Below are 19,958 nucleotides of genomic sequence, written 5' to 3' on the forward strand. Positions count from 1 at the left end.
CTAATTAGCAAAGACCCCAAGCACGTGTTTAACTTTAAGCATGTACTTTTCTTTCCCAGGACTCCCTAGAATTAAGGACTTTAACTGAATGGGTTTAGGGATATGCTTAAAGCTAAGCACGTGTTTAGTTGCTTTCTTGTGCTCTGGCTTTATTTGTTTTTACAGGAATAAGAGAAATGAAAGATCCTATTACAGATCAAACACAAATAAATGTCCAAACCACAGCAGGGAGGCTTTACTTCTTGGTTCAGAGCCCAATGAAGTCAATGGAAAAACACCCCAACACCTCAGTGGATTTTGGAGCAAAGTCCTCAGAGAACTGACGATGAACCCACTGCAGAAACCTGTTGAATACCTCATGTTTCTTTGCAAGGTTCCCTTATCTTGTATCCAGATGTTGCTAACAAGGGTTTTTATTAGCTGCTGAGAAGTACGAGAGCAGCAGTTTTTCAGATCTTAAAATCATGCACATACAGATGAAGTAGAAACAGTTTTCTCTGCAGTAACAATTGTGCTCTGTGGAGCTGCGAGTGTATTTCAAAAGTTCCCCAGTTCTTATAATAAAATCTCAGAATGGTTTGGGTTGGAAGGGACCTTAAAGCTCATCTCATTCCACCCTCTGCCATGGACAGGGACACCTTGCACTACACCAGGTTGTTCCAAGCCTCATCCATCCTGGCCTTGAACACTTCCAGGGATGGGGCAGCCACAGCTTCTCTGGGCAACCTGTGTCAGTGCCTCACCACCCTCAGAGACAAGAATTTCTTCCTAATCTCCAATCTAACCCCTCCCTCTGTCAGTTTAAAGCCGTTCCCCCTTGTCCTGTCACTTCAGACCCTTGTAAAAAAACATTTCTTGGTCCCACTGATCTCAAAGTGTTTGCTCTGTCTTTCACACAGTGCAGTGAGGTAAGTGTTGTCACACAGTTCCTCAGGAAAATGTTGCCTCTTTGTAGAGGGAAAGGTTTACACAACAGGAACAGCAGGTTCCTTTGAATAGCATTTATCTTTGCTGCCTTTAGATCTCTACAGTCTCTACAGCAACACCTGACTTACTCATTTGGATTCTTTTTAGGCAGGGAAATAGCCACTGCTTGAGAGCAATCTGATCTATTTTTGATTTTCATTTCAGGATGAGACAATGCTGGAGACTTCTCTGTTTGACCAGCTGAATTTCCACCCATACACCTGGATTTTGATCCTATGGCTCAGGCTGAAGCTTTCCTCACTTCTTCAGAGACCGTGCTAACCAAGGTCAGCAGAACTGCCTGAGCCATCAGCCATCACGCAGTAGGGAAAATGATCATGTGGCATCTTGTCAGGCTTGTCATGAAGGTAGGTGTCATTAGAAAGTGTTTCTGCCTCCTCCTTCTCCTCCTCCTGCTTGGAAGTCATTTGGGTCACAGTACCAGGGCCATGGGACAAGCTTTGTCCCAGCTGGGGAGCAGAGTGCCCACGAGAGTCTCTGGAGAACTGGTAAGCAGTTTAAGGCTTGCTAAGCTGATATTGCTTCCTCTTCTATTATTACTTGTGTTTACCAGGTCAAATTGACATTGGTGTGCAAGGATGTGCTGTGGCCACATCAGAGCACCCATCCAGAGTCTCTGGGAGATGGATTAGCTGTCAGTACGTGCTGATGTCACTCCACTGGCTGTTATTGCTGGGTCAGAGTGACACTGATCTACAGTGATGAGTTATGGTCACACCTTCATTTTGCTCTGTCACTTCAGGCCTTACTTTCCCATCAGTGAAAAACTTCTGGTGGTATCCACTGACAGCAGCTCTGGGGTTTGGTATGTTGGGAAAGGGTTCTGTACCAACTGCCAGCACAAGGGAGTTGTCCTGTTCTGAGTTTAATAGAGTCAAAGAGAATAAAGTGATATTATTTGCAGTTTGGATGCTCACTGGGTGAGCCCCACAAAATCCCATTAATGTTTTATTCATGTTTGGTATCTTGGTCTTTAGCTGATTTTAAAGCTAGAAAAAAAAATGCCAGTGTTCACTAAATCCTAAAATGCAAAACTGAAATGTTGGACTTGGTCTTTCTCTTCCTTCATGGTTCAAAGATTGCAGGCAAAAGGATTTAAAGCATTTTCTTACAATAACACCAAACCAGAGCCTGGCTTTTAGATATGTATTTCTGTTGTGTGCCAAGACCTGTCCTTTTCAGTCATTTCACAGAACTGGAAGACACAAATCAGCAGTTAGATGTGCAGTACTAGTATTCTAATTATTATTTCTACTTTTCTCATGATTATGATCACAGGAAACATTTCTTACTTGTTCCCTGGATGAATTATTTCTCCTACCTAACCCCCATCTTAAATTTTTTTGTAGTCCCCTGAATAGAATCTGCAGTCCTTAGTAGCATTAAAAAAACCCAGATCAACCCATTGACTTGAAAGGAAAATGTTAATTTCTTCAAGGAGGGTAAAAATACTTCTATTGCTCAAACTTAGGTAATTAGACTGAGGACTTTCTCCAAAGTAAACCCTGACAATCAAACAATCATCTTTGGCTTTTGCACTGCATGGAGTTTCTCTTACATTGTTAAATGCATTCCATGTTTCAGTAAATGACACCAGGCTCACCAGCAGTGACTGAGTGATTAGTTTATCATCCTCTTAGTGCAGCCATCTAGATCTTTAACTCTTTAAGCAGTGGCATTTAAGTCTTGAGAACACCCAGGATCATGCCTGAGGCTTTAGACATTCTCAATTCAAGCAAATCTTGGATATCAAGTGAAAATGAAGAAAAGAAAGTAGGTGGTTGCATTCTGATGACACTTTAAACAAGTCAGGTAAGTTAAATTGCTAATAAACACCCTTTTTTTTTTTTTTTTTTTCCCCAGAAGAAACCAATGCCTCTTTCTTGGGACCATTTAGGTCATTGGGTGTTTGAGCAGCATAAAATTACAGAGGAAAATTTAACAGCATACAACGAGACTGAAAAGTGACAAATCTGCATTTCCTAAGACCCAGGGATGCAGGGTAGGTTTTTTTTGGCTGGATTTACAATTCACATCTCACGAGCCAGTAAAATGAACAGTTTTGCAAAAGAACTGATTCTAAAAAAATCATGTGAGCTGAAACATACTGAGCCAATGTCCTTGTGCTAAAATCTTGCTCGTGCAGGGATGTGTAAGTACATAAAGCTTGGTAGCAACAAAAGTCTTTGGAGAATGAAGGGCTTTACTTACTTACTTACTTTGGAAAAGAAAGGTGCAGGAGGATTTTCAGACAGAAGGAAAAGACTTTGACCTGTGAGCTGCTGCTCAGCATCATGGATCTTCATCTATCATCTGATCCTGCTCAGTAACACGAACCAGATCACTCTGTGTGCCCTCTGCCATGGGAGACATGGAGCTGCTCACCCCGTAGAGACAAAGTGCTTTGGGAGCCCTGTTGCTGGGAAGAGTCTGAAATGTAGGAACAGAGCATTTACATGCCTTGAGCAACAGAACAGAGCCCAGCCTTTGCTTAGTTTTTATTTTAAAAATAGCCAGTGGACATTTATTTTAAAAATGTCCACTGGCTGGGGTTTTTTGTTTCGTTCTGGTTGGGTTGTTTTTTTCAGACTGGACTTTGAGCTTTGCTGGTTTGGGTGAAAGGAGTTTTTGCTCAGGAGGGTGGTTCTGTGTGGACAGGGAAGGGATGATGTGAGCTGAGATAAATTATGTGTTCTGGAAAGGGTGGAGAGTGGGCTGGGAAATACCCCTGGGCAGCAGAGCTGTGCACCTCCTGCAAGTATAGACAAACTGGTTAGGCCTCCAAATTTCTGGAGGCTCTTGTTCAGCCCCCAGATCATAGCCATTCTCAAACTTGTAGATGTATTCAGGCACCTGCTTCCAGTGCATCTCCCCCAGCAGAAAACAAGATGGAAGTGATCCAGTTGTGCCATTCATTTCAAGGCACCTCCTCTGTGGTGGTCTCCTCATGGACTCTTGGTGACTTACCAGCTGGGGAACCCTTGAAAAAGGAATGGTTGGCTGTTCTGGTGGCTGCTAGTGGTGCCAAGAGAGGGAAATGAACCACATGGCAGCTTTGCAAGTCCAAACTGCCTCATAGAATCCCAGAATGGTTTGGTTTGGAAGGGATCTTAAAGACCATCTCATTCCATCCCCTTGCCATGGGCAAGGACACCTTCCACTATCCCAGGTTGCTCCAACCTGGCCTTGGATCCTTCCAGGGCTGGGACAGCCACAGCTTCTCTGGGCAACCTGTGCCAGGGCCTCCCCACCCTCAGAGGGAAGAATTTCTTCCCGATATCTAATCTAAATTTATCCTCCTTCAGCTTAAAGCCATTGCTTTCTTGTCCTGTCACTTCATGCCCTTGTTAAATGGCACCTCTCATGGCACCACACTGAGAGAGATTCTGTCAAGCCTGACTCAAGACAATACTCATGGACTCTAAGTCCTCTTTGACCTTCTGATTTTATCCTCTGCTCCTCAAATCCTGCCTTAATCCACTTCATTTTTATCTTGCAGTCTCTTAAGCCCCAACCCCACTCAGCTTCTTTTCTACCCTTCCCATGCTCAGCGTGGTCTGGAGTGGATGGACAGCAGCATTTCCTGCCCACTTTGCCTCTGCACCAAGTGTTATGTAGGGAAGGAATGATGGGATATGAAGTGACTTGCTGAGGGCTTCTGGCGGCAGGACAGGTGACTTTTGGGCAGCCATGGACTTACCTCCGTGTTGGGTCTCTGTGAGGAACGTTTGTAAGCTGATGCCAATTTTATAAATGACATTGCACATTTGCTTTCTGCAATATTTCTTCGAATTGGGGTGTGGTGGTGCACACAATACCTGGTTCTGAGGCTTGTTGCTCTATCAGGTATGTGTACAGAGGGTGGGAAAAGGCAGCAGAGTCAGCAGGACAGAGGTGGAACAGTCAGGAATGCAGGGTGCAACCAGGGGAACAAACAGGTCCTCAGGGAAATAGCTCTGACTTAGTTCTGCTTTCCCTGACATCCAGTGTGCCCAGAGGGCTGGGACTGGGAGACACCAGTGCTATGCTAAGCCCAGATCCTGCTGAAGTAGGAACTGCTGGTTTAGACCCTCTGTCCTGGGACTTTTGTTCAAAAATCTAGGTTTAGGGCTGTTTCTCTTCACGTCTGGGGGATGCTGTGCACCTGCCAGGTGTGTCATTCTGGGGTGTCACTGCAGACTAGTGCGAGCCTGTCATGACACCTTGGGGCCTCTGGCTTCGGTCCTGTTTTCTAGAATTGCACTTGGCCTTGCCTTGGCCCTTTGCCCAGACCGAATTTGCCTTCTTGGTTTTCACTTCTTTCCCATATCGATTTTCTCTCCTGCTCTGTCTTCCTGCTGATCTTCTGGGGTCCATAAACTCTCTGCCCAGGTGGAGCTCTGTGGGGGTGAGGACCCCCTCACTTCCGAGGTCCCTTCATGTGTAAGAGGGAGTGAGATGTGGGATGTCTCCAGACTTGCTCCCTTTTTGCCATTTCAGGTTTTTTCCCTCTTCAAACTGGCTTTTAGGTATTCTTTTCCTAAAAGTCCCTTTTCTCCTCTTTTTTTTTTTTTTTTTGAACCAGTTCCTCAGTTTTATCCCTCCGTAAGGTGTTTGGTGACTGGTATTTTAAGAAATAAAAGAAGTGTAGATCCTGAAAACATCCTTTAATAGAAAGGCTGGTTTGCCTGTGGGATTAGACACGCACGGAACACACGTACAGCGCTGGTTTGCCCACATCGTTTGGATAAGGTATCAGGGAGGACAGACTGTCTTTGCATTGAAACCTGCAGGTCAAGAAATTGGCCTCCCTTCAGTTCACGGGCTGCCAGCCAGTAATGTAAAGCCCTGATGGCTATTTCTGGAAAATGCTGGAAACTACAATGTGTTCAATCTCTCGTTTCCGGGCATGGTCGGTTTTGCTTCTTCTTCCCTTCTTCTTCTTCTGCCATGGATGAGAGGTGAATCACCGGGTGTCTCTGCATGATGGACAGGGCGGTACAACCTTTGTTCCAAGTGCTGTAAGGGAGGGATCATATGGAGTCTCCATGTCATGTTACTCTTCCAATATGTTCCCTGGGGCTGGAGTCCCACTGAGATGGTTTGAAAGCCTTTTGTTTGTCAGGTTGGAATTTGAGGACCTGTTTAGAACTAAAGTTTATTTTTTATTAATTTCGGAGAATGGTGCAAAATGCTCTTGTTCTTCCAGAGTGGAGGCTCTGACATGCCTTTAATTCTAATTGCCTCCATGTTTTTTAATTACTCTTCACTGTTTAGCATATGCTTAGCCACTTGGATAAAGTAGGTTCCTGGTGATTCAGCCACTGCCACAGAAGCACAAAGCTGAACCTAGACCTTCTGAAGTCCGAATTAACTCCTTCATCATTAGGCCAACCTTCCTTTAGGCATCCCAGTACTTGCAGCACTGCACCAAATCTATGGCCTTTGAACTTCCCAGGTAGCTAAAGTCCCCCTTTGGGCTGCTGAGTCAGTGCCTGTGTATGATGGAAGCAGTGAAGGGGAAAACAAATAATTGTTTATTTAGAAAAAAGAGAAATTAAATCAAGTTTTGCTGCTGTTGGCACAAACTGTGCCCTTGCTCAGGTGCTTTTGGGTCGTAGCTGTTTGGGAGAGGAGGTGGGCTTTGATTCTGCTTACACTGGTTTTTCTTTGCCCCAGAAGGAAGCAGAGCAGGTAACAGTAAGTAAGAATGTCTCTACCTTGAAAATAAACCCAGCTAACACCTTACTCGTTAGCTTGCTTTATCAATTATAGAACAGAGAGCCTTGACGTGCTGTCATTAAGTAGGTCCTGCTAAAAGGTTTGTCAGGAAGGACTGCAGCTGTGTCAGGGGAGGTTTAGGCTGGATATTAGGAAAAGGTTCTTGCCCCAAGGCTGCCAGAGCTCCAGGAGTGTTTGGACAATGCTCTCAGGGACAGGGTAGGATTGTTGGGGTGTCCTGTGCAGGGCCAGGATGGCCCTGGATGATCCTTGTGGGTCCCTTCCAACTCAGCATATTTGATGATTGTATGAGCAGGAGCCTTTCCTTCAGAAACCATCTTTTTTGTGTCTGTGGGAGGCTCATGCTCTGCTCATCCACACCCACTGTGTAAGTTTGATCAGTGAGCACTTTCTAAGAATGATGATTAATTGTGAGTATGCACCTTGTCACCAGGCAACGGGTACAAACAAGCCCCACCAGTTTATTATTGCTGAAGATGGAGGCCACAGGGCATATCCATGTGTCCCAACAGGGAGCCCATGGCAGAATACTTCCTCTCTGCTTTGAGGTGAGGATGTTCACATCAACAAATTCAAAATTCATCCACGTGCTGATGTTTCCCAGCACTTGCAGTAACATCTGCCTGTAAAGTCCTTTGCTATTGCTGGAAGTCTAATAGAGCTGGTGTGAACTGTTTCTGCAGCAGATGTCCTGCTCTGCTTATTTACACCTTGGAGTAGTGTTTGAGATCATTGAAGCTTCTGCTGATGGCAGATCTCGAGCTACAATTAAAGGGACGAAGACAAATGTCGGCACCCCGCGGTTGGGTGGAAATATCAGAGTCGCAGCAGGACTCAGACAGAGCCACATATCAGTACTAGAGACACACTGGAGTGGTTTGCAAGGCCAGGGAGCTGCCAGCACTTGTGGTATTCTCCAGAAGTATTCATGACTCATCAGATCCAAAACGAATCTGCTTATCTCCGATGGCCATATGGCCGGATGGCGCTCGTTAGAGGAATGATGGTCTTTATTAGTACCAGCCACAACTTCAGAGCAGGAGGAATGTGTTCTTCGCCTTCTGGAGGTCTCCCTTGCTTCTCAGGGATGGGGCTTTGATGGAGTGGGGAGTCATACAGTGAATGTGGGCTAAAGGTAAGGATTCTTTCCAAAAGCTGCATGAGATCAGTGCGTGTTCTTCTTGTGACACCGACTGAGGAAACCAGTCGATGTGTAGATGATTTTAAAACAGATGTGTTTCTAACACACTTCAGGAGAATGTTCACAACAGACCATTAAAATGGCTCTACCTTCGTTTCATGAGTTGTGTTGCTGAAGCACTTCCTAATCACGGAATTCCAGGATCATTAAGGCTGGAAAAGAGCTCCAAGATCATCAGGTCCAACCTTTGACCCATCACCACCTTGTCAACTAGACCGGAGCACCAAGTCATTTTTTGAACACCTCCAGGGGTGGTAATTCCATCGCCTCCATGGGCAGCCCATTCCAATGCCTAACCACACTTTCCATGAAGGAATTCTTCCTGGTGTCCAACCTGAAAGAGCCTCCAACCTGAAAGAAACCTCCTAGTTTTGAGGCACCAGCATCTCTAAAGGAACAACATTTACCAGCAGAGACCTCAGAGTCTTGCAGCAGAAGACAGACACTCCCTGTATGAACATTTCTAGCCTTGCTCAGTCTTGGGGATCTTTGAATAGTGACAAAGTGAACAAGTCAAGTAACAGCAATTTAAGGTTCTCCCTGCGTGGGACACTCAACCTTTTAACAGTGTTCTTCAAACAATAAAAATCATCCTTAAAACCAGGAAAGAGCAGACAATCCTACTGTTTCGACTGCCATGTGTCTGATTACCAAAGACTGCCTTTTTAGAACTGCATTATTTTAATGTTCCCACACAGTGTTTTTGTAGGGATTTGCAAAAAAAACCCAAAAAACCAAAACCCTGTTTGGAATAAAACAGCAATGCTGAACCTGATTCTCCTCTTAGCTCAGGAGTGGTTCTAGACGTGGTCCTGACACCTCAGCAGAGACACTTTAATGTAAAGCAGAAATAGAGTCCAAGCTGGGCCCAGTCCTGTGTTTTAGGAGAAGTATGAATTTATTTATTCAAGAGGAGGCAGAAAATTCTGGTAGAACAGGCCAGCTCTGAAGCACTCAGAGAAATCATGAAAATCTCAGAGTGGTTGTAAAAAATGTTCCTTTCACCATTCAAGCAGCTGCACTTGTTTTTACCAGTCGTAGTCCAGCTCTTTAGTGAAGAGCTACTTTGGAAAACATAATCCCTTGGAGTTGTTTACTCAGTTCCCTTTGTTTTAATTGACAAGCTTAGGCAGCTGAAAGGAAAGGGTAGGAGGGAATTGATCTGAGCACACTTATGGGCATCCTGTAATTCATGTCATTAAAACGTCTCTGACATATGCCTTTATTTATTTATTTATGGTTTTAGGCTTGTTTCTGCTCAAGCACAAATCTGGTGAGACAAGTTCTTTTATTTTTTTTTTCCTCAAGGCGGGTTGTTTGCAAACTTTAGAGCCCAAAAAAAGGTGCAGCTGCTCTAAAAATAACATAGGATGCAAGAACTGGTTTGGGAAGGTCCGAGACCAGAGGCATCTCCTGAAATGCTGCCATTAGAGGAGAAGTTTTCCTTGTAAACAGAGCTGGCCTAATTTCTAGAGGTGCTGAACATCGACCTGCAGTGCTTGTTGGTAGGTCCTGAGCGCACAAAACCTGGAAACGGGTCAGGTGTGTGTGGCTGGGATTTTATCGGGAACACGTCTGGGCAAATCCACGATAACCAGGTTGAAACAAAAGAGAACAAATAATTGCCCCTCAGCTGGTGACCTCTGTGAGCAGAGCTGGGCACTGGGGCTCCAGGAGACCTGCGGGTTCCTGGGCTTCTTGCTGCCACTGACAAAGTCTTCTGTCACGGCCAAGGTCTGCATAGGATGAATCACCTCTTTGTCTGGCCATTCTCTGCAGGGTGAGGTCCCCAGTGACCTGGTTCTTTGCTTCCAGAGGAGACCAATGGTCTTGCTGTCCAGGTGCAGAGATTCCCAGAAGGTTTTTCACGGAGGACAGAGAGGAAAAAACCTGGCTGCAGAACCCGAAGTAGGGCTGGGACCGGATCACCGGCAAGAACCCACCAACCCCCCCTTCACCCATGTAATCAGAGGGAGGTGAGCCTTGCCTTGAGCACAGACACAATGTTTCTATTTTTGATGTCCTGGGTCTTTAAAGTTGCATCCACCGCTGAATTAAGCAGTGTTTGCTTTTCAAACCTTCCACATTTGTATTTTTAGCTCCGTTTTGGCATCACTTTTTTTGGTTGGAATATATAACACACTGGGTTGTTTAGTGTGCCTGGACCGAGTTCAGCCGATGTGTAACTCCACGGGCTGGAGCAGAAGCTCCGTTCAAGGTGAATTACACTCTATAGGGCTGAGGAAATACAGCTTCTGTAGAAAGGCAGCTCGGCTCCCTCGGTAAATGCTACACTATTTCCATCCACGGTTATTCCTTTGTGGTTTGGGTTATGTATTTACATTTTACGGAATAAATACTACAGCTTTCCCCATGACTAACACTTCTTAGTAACCAAGGAGCTACTCAAATACGCTCTTGCCTCCTACGAGAGCCCAAACCACACTGCTCTGCCCTGGCTCCCTGGCCCCAGCTGGCCACCTCCTCGCAGGGCACGGTTAACCAGCGTTACATAAGCGAATTTTGGGATCTGGGTTTGACGGGATGGCTTAGGAGAGAGCAGGCACTGGATGCCGCGGGACTGAATTTCTCAGGGACAAACGTTTCCAGCACGGCCGCTCCCTGATCCCAACAAAATCCGAGCAAGGACTTCGGACAAAGAGCACAACTGCTCCCACAAAGAGGGAGCCCGTTGCTTTTCCCGATCCAGAGGTCTGTTTTAGAGCCATACAGGCCCTCGTGTAAACTTTGTTTATAGACTGGAGTATTTTCAATGAAAATGTTATTTAACTTTAAAAAGTTGCACAGCAGCTACTCCCAAAATTGTTTTCACTTGTTAAGAATAACACACAGTGTGATACGTTTGAAACGGCGATAGCAATATTTCACAAATTTTGATGGATTCATAGTCCAAATACCTTGCTAACAGATGTTTCTTTTAAACTCAGAGTGGTATAGGAATAACTCAGAGATATTACCGTGTCAGCACTGCCTTTTATCTGTGCGTGTCCTTTCGGTGACATCCCTGGGCTTTTCTAATGCATGGGTCAGGTCTGAGCTTAAAAAAAAAAAAAAAAAAAAAAAAAAAGTGAAATATGAAAAGGAGGTGTCTGTGATGGGATGGTGTGTGAGCTCTGGGGCAGTGCTGGAAGGACGCCGAGGTGCTGGTGTGGGCTTGCTGCACACTTGGGCACGGCAGCCCGGTGGTTTGTGGCCACGTGGCTGGTTCACAGTCATCGTTTCTGAGCTGGTTTTTGGTTGTGGTTAATTGATGAGCTTTGGAGTTCCCATGGCCACTCCACGACCACATCTTTTGGTCTCATAAATTAACCAGCTGTTCTCACCGTGGGTGACAGTTTGCCCAACACAAAGGGACACCCCAGGAGGGCAAAGGGGCAAGATTCTGATTGCCCTGGTGGAGTTGGCTTCATTTATTGTGGGGTGGTTCAGTCTACTCCGTGTGTCCAAAACATGTGGCATCCATCACTTTTCATTAGGGTGTCCTCCTCTGGAGCTGCCTTCTCCACATCAATCCCAGTATGCCCAATCCCCATCAATCCCACAATTGTTCATACATCAATCCCAGTATGCCCAATTGATGTGCCCTACTGGGAGACCAGTCTGTCTCCAGACTCCACCTGGGAACAGTCTCAAGCCTTGGGATGTCTGGCTCTTAGTCTCAGCCCCAAAGTTGGCCCAGGGCAATGCTGGGGTTGAACTGTGGGGCAGGGAGCATCCTTCCTCCTGGAGATCCCTCTGGAGCAGCCAGCTGTGGCCTCATACAGCCCTTGGAAAGGTGCCTGCTGCACATCCAGGTGGGAGTCTGGGAACCCGGCCTGGTGGGAAGAGGGAGAGAGCTATGCAGGCAGCCAGGGAGGGAAGGGGCAGGAGAAGGATAAGAAAACCTGGATGGTGGGTGGGAACCCAGGGCAGGGAGCAGGGATAACCCCCAGGCCTGGCAGCGGGCTCCCAACCGCGGGGAGGGGACTCTCGGGTGGTGGGAGCACAGGAGGGACCCTCTCTCTGCTGCCGTCCCTTTCCCCGAGCAGCTCCACCTCGTTCCCAAGCGCTCCCTCCCATCTCCTCGCGGGAGAGCCGCTTCCCGAGCCCCCCTTCCCAGACCGGTCCCTCGGGGAGAGCCTCGCGGTGCCCGCACCTCCCGGGGGACAGCGGGGCCGGGGCGGTGCGGGAGGGTCCCGCGGGGATGCACCTGAGCAGGGCGGGGGATGCGCGGGGGTCCCACCGCGCCCGTCCCGCGGCCCCGCCGGGGGGTCCCCGCTCTCCCTCGCGGGCCGCGGGCGGGGCGGTGTCGGGCCGTCCCCCGCGGGGCCGGGCCGGGCCGGGGGCGGGCCGGGGGCGGCGGGCCGGGCCGGGCCGGGCCGGGCTGGCGGCGAGCGCGGCTCCACGTGACTGCGGGGCCGGCAGAAAACCGGGGCCGGCGGCGGCGGCGGCCGCACTGCGCCGGGCGGCGATCGCGGGAGGCGCTCGGCAGCCGCTGCCCCGGGGCTTTCGGCGCGCTGGGTCCGGGCTGGCTCTCCAGAATCATGGACTGTGCTGATATGCCTTGCTTGCTGTCAGTGAGTACAGCCCTCTTCTTCCTCAGCCTCTGTGAGTGGTTTGTTTGCACAAATTTTTTTTTTTTTTTTTTTTTTTTTTTTTTTTTTTTTTTTTTTAATTTTAAAAACTTTTATGTTCTTATCCCGGTTTCCCCCTTCCCGGGATCCGGCGGCGGGATTCGAACCTGGGGCCCCACATCGCGCCGAGCCGCGCTCCCCTTCGCTTCCCCGCCGGGAGCCGCCGCCGCCGCTTCTCCCGGTCCCGTCCCGGCGGGGCTGCGGGGCCGGGATGCGCCGGGGACCCGCCTGGGACCCGCCTGCCCGAGGGGGCTGCGGGGCCGGGATGCGCCGGAGACCCGCTTCCCGAGGGGCTGCGGGACAGCGGGACCGGGATGCGCTGGGGACCCGCTTCCCGAGGGGGCTGCGGGCAGTCCGGGTCCGGGGGCTGGTCACTGCCCCGGCAGCCGCTCGAACGGGGGCTGCTCCCCATGTCCTTTTGCCAGTTATTATTATTATTATTACTATTACTTATTATTACTTTTTAAAAGTTTATTCGGAAGAGAAGGGGGGGGTTTGCTTCTCATCCTGACTTTTCTTCTTGTTTGTTGTCGCGTTTTTTGCACCCCAGAGACACCATGATTCCTGGTAACCGAATGCTGATGGTCATCCTACTATGCCAAGTCCTTCTAGGAGGTACTAACCATGCTAGCCTGATCCCCGAGACCGGCAGGAAGAAAGTGGCAGAGCTTCAGGGACAAGCCGGATCCGGACGCCGCTCTGCCCAAAGCCATGAACTCTTGCGGGGTTTCGAAACAACTCTGCTGCAGATGTTTGGGCTGCGAAGGCGGCCTCAGCCCAGCAAGTCAGCCGTCATTCCTAGTTACATGCTGGATCTCTATCGACTCCAGTCTGGAGAAGAGGAGGAAAGCCTCCAGGAAATTAGCCTGCAGTACCCTGAGCGATCGACCAGCCGGGCAAACACCGTGAGGAGTTTCCACCATGAAGGTCAGTGATGGGAGGCGGTAAATTCCCAGCCCCGGTAGCGATCGGGATTTCCTTGCGTTTGGAAGCTCACAAATGCCTTTAGAAGCAGGACGTGCCCGGCCCTAAATTTATGGGAGGAAAACCACCCCCCAGCCTGCCGTGTGTGGGTGACAGGCGTGCTGCGCTGTATTTTTTCCAGCATCCTGTGCTTAACCCGAGCTTGACCATATTTTGAAGTGCTTTTGCTTCTGTTGACAACAGCGAGTTTCCTTCGGTGCCTCTGCCTCGGGGTCACTCCCTGGGCTCGCGTGGATTTAATGGCTCTGGATCGGATGCGGGAGTAAAGCGAGGGCGGGATCTCGCCCCTGGAGTGTTTCTTTTGAACTATCAAAGCGATTGCTGCCTGCTTTTACTCTTTAAGAAAAAAAAAAAAAAAAGAGGGAAAAAAAAAAAGAAAAAGAAAAAATCCCCCCAAACCCCGACTCGAATTTAATACTTACAGCTGTGTGTTTATATGGTTTATTCAATAGACCCTTGTAATCTGATCCAAATGTTTCCTAGCGGATGTTTCTTTTCCAAAGTAAATCTGAATTATTAATCCAGCCGCATCATTACTGCGTTGGAATTTGCTTCTCTTTCTCCCCCTGCCCCCTGTAACAAGGCACCTCTGTGCTCCGCGGCGCCGCATCTCGCCGGGGGGACGATTTTGGAGCGACTGGGAGGGGGAAAAGCAAAAGGGGAAGAGCGAAAGGGGCGGAAAAAAAAACCTCTCTAAAAGGGGAAGCGAGATGGGAAGGGGTGTCCCGGTCAGGGCGGAGGCGAGCGAGCGGCGCCGGGGCAGGAGCCGCTCCGGGTGCGGCCGGGAGGGATGCGCGGGGGAGCGGAGCGGAGCCGGTGGCCGCCGGGCAGGTGAAGCGCGGGGGGTGTGTGTGTGCTGTGGCCGCGCCGGGGGCCGTGGCTGGGTGCCCCAAGGCTGACGTGCTCCTTTGCTTGTCTTACCGTTTCCCTCCCCCGTCCCTGCTCCCCTCCAGAGCACCTGGAGACCGTCCCGGGTCCCAGCGAGGCGCCCCGGATCCGCTTCGTCTTCAACCTCAGCAGCGTGCCGGAAAACGAGGTGATCTCCTCGGCGGAGCTGCGGCTGTACCGGGAGCAGGTGGAGGAGCCGAGCGCGGCGTGGGAGGGGGGCTTCCACCGGATAAACATTTACGAAGTGATGAAGCCGCTGTCGGAGCGCGCTCAGGCCATTACGCGCCTGCTGGACACGCGTCTGGTGCACCACAACGTGACGCGCTGGGAGACCTTTGATGTGAGCCCGGCTGTGATCCGGTGGACCAAGGACAAGCAGCCGAACCACGGGCTGGTGATCGAGGTGACCCACCTCCACCACGCACAGACTCATCAGGGCAAACACGTCAGGATTAGCCGATCTTTACCTCAAGGGCGCGGGGACTGGGCTCAGCTCAGGCCGCTCCTGGTCACTTTTGGGCACGACGGGCGAGGCCACGCGCTGACCCGCAGAGCCCGGCGGAGCCCCAAGCACCAGCGTTCCCGCAAGAACAAAAAAAACTGCCGCCGCCATGCCCTCTATGTGGATTTCAGCGACGTGGGCTGGAACGACTGGATCGTGGCGCCCCCGGGGTACCAGGCGTTTTACTGCCACGGGGACTGCCCCTTCCCTCTGGCCGACCACCTCAACTCCACGAACCACGCCATCGTGCAGACGCTGGTGAACTCCGTGAACTCCAGCATTCCCAAGGCCTGCTGCGTGCCCACGGAGCTGAGCGCCATCTCCATGCTCTACCTGGATGAGTATGACAAGGTGGTCCTGAAAAACTACCAGGAGATGGTGGTGGAGGGGTGCGGGTGCCGCTGACCCCCTTCCCCGCCGCCCTCTCCTCCCCTTCTCTCTCCCTCCCGTCCCACCCCAGAACTGCTTGCTATAGCTGGACTCTTCTCTAAACTAAACGTTCACCTTGACCTTATTTATGACTTTATGTGCAAATGTTTTTGACAATAATGATCATATATTTTGACAAAATATATTTATAACTACATATTAAAAGAAAAAAATAAAATGAGTCATTATTTTAAAGGTAAACGCATTTTGTGTCTTGCCTCTCAGGGTGCTGCTGAGGCTGTGCTGGCTGGGAGTGCAGCCGGGAATTTATCTTCTCTCCTTGTCTTTTCCACCCTCCGACCCCTTTTTCCCCTCCCCTACTCCTTTACTACTTAAAGGCTTTGCAAATTTTAGTCTTTCTATTTCTCGCCGAGGTTCCGCGGATCCCCCGGTGCCGGGGCTGTGCCACGTGGGAGATGAGGGTCCCTGGAGATTAAGAGCCGCTGGGAATAGAGCCGACCTTGCTAACCTGGCCCGAGCCTTTGCAAAGCAACCCACCAAAAATGCATTTGAAAAGAAGGTGAAGATTTACCTGAGGGCTTTATGCTAAACCCAGTGGGTTTTATACCCTTTCTCCGACTTCAGGATTCCCCAGGTTTTAAAACTATTAACATTTCCCCCCCCCTCCTCCCCTCCCCACTGGAGATGGGGAAGCTTCAAAGGTTTCCACGGGTCCTTTGAAGATCAAATCACTCCATTACAATGCCAAAAAAAAAAAAGATATCTGGAGCAGTTAAATATGTGTTAGCTAATAGCTACCTGTGCTGTGTCCTTTCTAAATTGCTTCCGAGCAGGAAGGTGATCAGAGCCAAGCAGGTACAGTTGGAGGTATCAGGGCCTTGAAAACTCTGGCTCAAATGCATTGGAAGGGCTGTGTTTGGCTTGGAAAATAGGGAGCTGGGCTGGGCTGGGTGGTGTGGGGCTCGTGTCCTCAGCCATCGTTGGAGTGGGAAGGGGCAGCAGGGCGAGGGTGCAGGATACTTTTCTTTTTTTTAATTTATTCTTTTTTCTTTTCCTTTAATGATTGAAGCTTTCCAACCCTCCGAAAGGGGCAGCTCAGTTGAAACCAATAAAAACTGCAGTGGAAAGCTTGCCGAAAGCTTGCCAAAAGCCTTGGCTCCCTGAAGAGTGCAGGTGGAGAGAGGAGATGGGAGCTGTGGGGGGAGGCGAGCGTGGCCCTGTGTTTCTCTTGGAAGCAAAAAAACCCCAGCCCTCAACCTCCTCTGTGCCAGGGAGGCTTTTCCACCCCTCCATACTAGCGGTGTGCAGGCCCACAGAGTCCCCTTTGCTGCTGGAGAGCCTTTGAATGTCTCTGGGTGCTGGGGGTGGGGGGGGGATCCTCAAATCTTTCCAGCAACCCTCGAAGGAGTGATGGGTGTTGGTCTCCAGGGCCGCCTCGGCCCCGGAGCTGACACTCCCATTCCTGCTTTTTAGAAGGGAAATGCGTGGCCTGGGGCATCGGCGACCTGCTGCCTCCCCTTTGATGCCTGCATATCAGACATAGCCATGCCAAAGAAAGAATTTCATTTTGAAGTGGCATCAGCTAAAGGCGAGCGCCTTTCAGCTGCCTGACAGGGCAATTACACACATCTCCATCGATAACCCCGGCTGCTGCGGGGTCGCTCCGGGAAAGGGGGTCCCAGGGCCCCCCCCCCCGGCAGCCCTGGGTGTGGGGCAGCCACTGCAGGAGGGTGCCTTGGGGGGGATGGAAAAAAAAAAATCGCTGTGTAACTTTATTAAAAGAAAGAGTCTTCTCCCAGGTTCTCTTCCTTCTTTGTTGGTACATCCCGGGCTGTCCTGGAGGCCGCGAGGGTGTTGTGGAGCTGAGCAGCATCTGCACCAAATGCCTCTTGGATTTAGGTCATTCTCGCTGGAGGAGCCTCCAACTGCTTTGCTGCGTTCCTGCTGCTTTATGGAGCTGTTTATTTTGGTGCTTCTTCTTGCATTGCGTTTCAGTGATGAAATCAAAGCCTCTGCCCCGTGGAGGCCGCAGGCACTTGGCTTTTCCGTAGGTGCTGCTGTTCTGATGCCTCTGTGGCCCTTGGGAGATTTTCCTTTGCTTGGTGAGATCCTACGTGGGGTGTTCTGTTAAGAAACTGTAGGAAAGAAGTTTCTTAAAAAAAAAAAAAAAAAATTGAAATATTTTAATTATGTAAATTTTATGGGAATCTAAACTGTGGCTATAAACCCGCTGACAGTAAAAGTGATCTCTGTGACAAAATACTCATGGATGTATTAAGGAATTTAGTCTAAACTTGTGAATTTTACACAGAGCAGAGGGGCTGAGGGTTTCCTTCCTTGTGTGTGTGTCCCTGTCACATGTGGGTGTCAAACTGTTGCATGGCCTCGTGTGATCCAGGAGGCATTAAGCAAAATTCTCAATCTGCTAAATTGTTTAAAAATAGGAAAATAGAACAAAATTGTAGGGAGGCCAGAATTAGCCCCTTTCTAGTTTCCATCTGACAACCAGTGGTGTTTATTTTCCCAACCACTTAAATTTATGCTGCATTTTACCAGTGTTAATCCAAACTCTCTTCACCATCCTGGCAAGGAGGAGAGGGGTTGCAGGGAGACCCTGGGGTTCCTCACAGCATTTCTGGCCATTGTTTTGTGCATCTCTTGCAGCAGTTGTGGGGTTTAATCCTGCGTGCTGGAATTACTGCGATGACCAGTCCTGTTTGCCGAGTGCTCCTTGCCGTAGACGTGTCAGTTTGGTTTCAGCAGAGAAGAGCTGGAGAGGTGGTTTAATCTCAGGCAGCCAATGTTTATCTTTGCTTAAAAATATAACAAATTTATCTGCTTTCTGAGTGCCATCATCCCCCTGACCGTGGAAGGTATTATTTGCAAGTGTTGCTCGTTTCAAAGCGAGCACTTTGTGTCAGCTGGCGCAGAAATCCCTGGAAGGTCTGAGATAAGGGATATCAGTTTAATCCCCCCCTTACTCAATCCAAGCTGTGAATGGAAGGGGAGCAGGTTGCAGGTGGGTGTGCAGATACTTCCCACCATCTGGTGTCCTCCAGACAGCTGTGCTCAAGGATCAGCATCCCAAGAGGCGTGAGCTGGATGGGAGATGCTCTGTGGCTCACTGTGATGGGAATTCATCTCTGTGCCCTCCACAGGAAGGCTGTGGCTTTGGATACCTAAAAAAATACTGTCTGTGTGGCTTATGGATATAGGAAATGAGGAGAAGATCTAGGTAGGGTTTACTAATGCCCCGTGGCTCCAGCTGGATTGATCCCAGTGGTGTTGGTGAGGGCCACTGGATGCTGTGCAATGACATTATTGCTGAGCTAAGGTGAGAGTGTGGGGTCAGGTGGCTGGAAAATGGGGTCCCAGGCTCTGCCATGTGTCAGGAGCTCCCCCCAGAGACCTCTGCTTACAACGATCCCATCCCCAACCCCTCCTCTCTTGCCTTGTGCAGGATCCCAAGAGTCTTCCGGCAGGATTTTCTTCTCCCAGGTAAAAACCCACCCCCAGGTCGAAGCTCACAGCATCACGTAGAGAGAGGCCTGGAGATGCCGTGTCTGAGGAGGCTGCACAGACAGCCAGGCTTTGCTTGTAGCCACAGGGGCCGAGGCTTTGCAAATTAGTTTCTAAAAATGCAAAAGGGTTTGGAAGAGAAGCACCGAGGTTTGCACAGTTGCTATTCTGGGAGGAGCACGAGGCTTTGCTACGGAGCCAGCAGAGGAAGACGGGGGCCCTTCTCTGACTGCAGTGCTTGGACACCTCTGGCAAACTTCTCACTGACCACGATAACAATTAGCACAGTCAGGCTGTGATGGCCTGAAAAATGTTTGAATCTTGGCACTGACAGAGGCTTTGTTCTCCTTATTCTGGGGTTTTGTAGCATGATGGCAGGTCTGAAGGTCCTCGGCTGTGCACAGTCCTTATCTGAAGTTACAGGACCTAAACAGGTAAGAGGAGATATTACTGCCCTCCTATAGGTAAGGATCTTGGGCACGGTCATGAAGAGAGAGCAGGCAGAGCTAGAGGAGGTATTTGAGGCCTCAGTACCTGCCTTGTGGTCTAAACAAAAAAGTCTCATCTGGTCTTGAGTCTTACCTTCTGAAGATCCATCTCTTAACCTCAAAGCACTGGTGGAGGTACATTATACACTCCTGTATAATGTAATGACGAGGAAGCTACGAAGTCCAAGTTGTTTTCTAGGCAGGAGTGATAAAGACAGGGAGCATCAGAAATGACCCAGACACTAGTTTTCCCTTCATTGATCCTACATTCAACTTTGGAAGTGTGAAATAGGATTTTCAATACGTTATTTTCACCTGGCTTCTTAAAGATGTGCCTCAAACTTACTCCTTAGTTGACAGCAGAGCATCCACCGAGATGCAAAAAGTGAAGGGTAAAATCCATCAGTCCCTTGCACCTTAGCAGAGCCCAAGAAGGAATGAAGCCATGGGGAACTCCAGCTCTCTTGGATCAGCCATGAGTCAGTTATTCAGCTCAGCAGATGAACATGTGCTGGTTCTGAGTGGTCCATTCAGAATTTGCCCCAGGTCAGAGCTGTTTTCCACACTGTCAGCATTTTTCATGCACTGCCTCCTGCTCGTGCCTTGATTCTGTATTTTACATGAGAATATCAGGATCCCGTTGA

General features: G+C 49.4%; 1 protein-coding gene and 1 long non-coding RNA gene across 3 annotated transcripts in view; both read left to right on the forward strand.

The window, feature by feature from the left end:
- Positions 1-7,422, forward strand: part of LOC108508184 — a 10,953-nt gene extending 3,531 nt beyond the window's left edge. The window contains exons 2-4 of the long non-coding RNA XR_001878334.1: positions 1,132-1,334; positions 2,851-2,989; positions 7,392-7,422. This is a non-coding gene — a long non-coding RNA (uncharacterized LOC108508184). The remainder of the gene's footprint in view (positions 1-1,131; positions 1,335-2,850; positions 2,990-7,391) is intronic.
- A 4,949-nt stretch (positions 7,423-12,371) lies between these two features.
- BMP4 (bone morphogenetic protein 4) lies at positions 12,372-15,513 on the forward strand. 2 transcript variants are annotated; one of them, XM_017836819.1, is made up of 3 exons: positions 12,372-12,486; positions 13,094-13,470; positions 14,481-15,513. In XM_017836819.1, the coding sequence occupies exons 2-3, from the start codon at positions 13,101-13,103 to the stop codon at positions 15,320-15,322; spliced, it is 1,212 nt and encodes a 403-aa protein (XP_017692308.1). In that variant the 5' UTR covers positions 12,372-12,486; positions 13,094-13,100; the 3' UTR covers positions 15,323-15,513. The 2 variants fall into 2 exon arrangements, with proteins under 2 accessions (XP_017692308.1, XP_017692306.1); XM_017836817.1 differs by having other exon boundaries at positions 12,382-12,482.
- The last annotated feature ends 4,445 nt before the right edge of the window (positions 15,514-19,958 follow it).

The sequence above is a fragment of the Lepidothrix coronata genome, unplaced genomic scaffold, assembly GCF_001604755.1.
Source record: "Lepidothrix coronata isolate B3197 unplaced genomic scaffold, Lepidothrix_coronata-1.0 Scaffold284, whole genome shotgun sequence".
Lineage (NCBI taxonomy): Eukaryota > Metazoa > Chordata > Aves > Passeriformes > Pipridae > Lepidothrix > Lepidothrix coronata.

Excerpts from the sequence above, each read along its gene's own strand:
- BMP4 (XM_017836817.1), top strand. The coding sequence starts at position 12,454 with ATGGACTGTGCTGATATGCCTTGCTTGCT. Across the intron at positions 12,483-13,093 it reads GCTGATATGCCTTGCTTGCT|AGACACCATGATTCCTGGTA; the intron begins GTCAGTGAGTAC and ends TTTGCACCCCAG. Across the intron at positions 13,471-14,480 it reads GAGGAGTTTCCACCATGAAG|AGCACCTGGAGACCGTCCCG; the intron begins GTCAGTGATGGG and ends GCTCCCCTCCAG.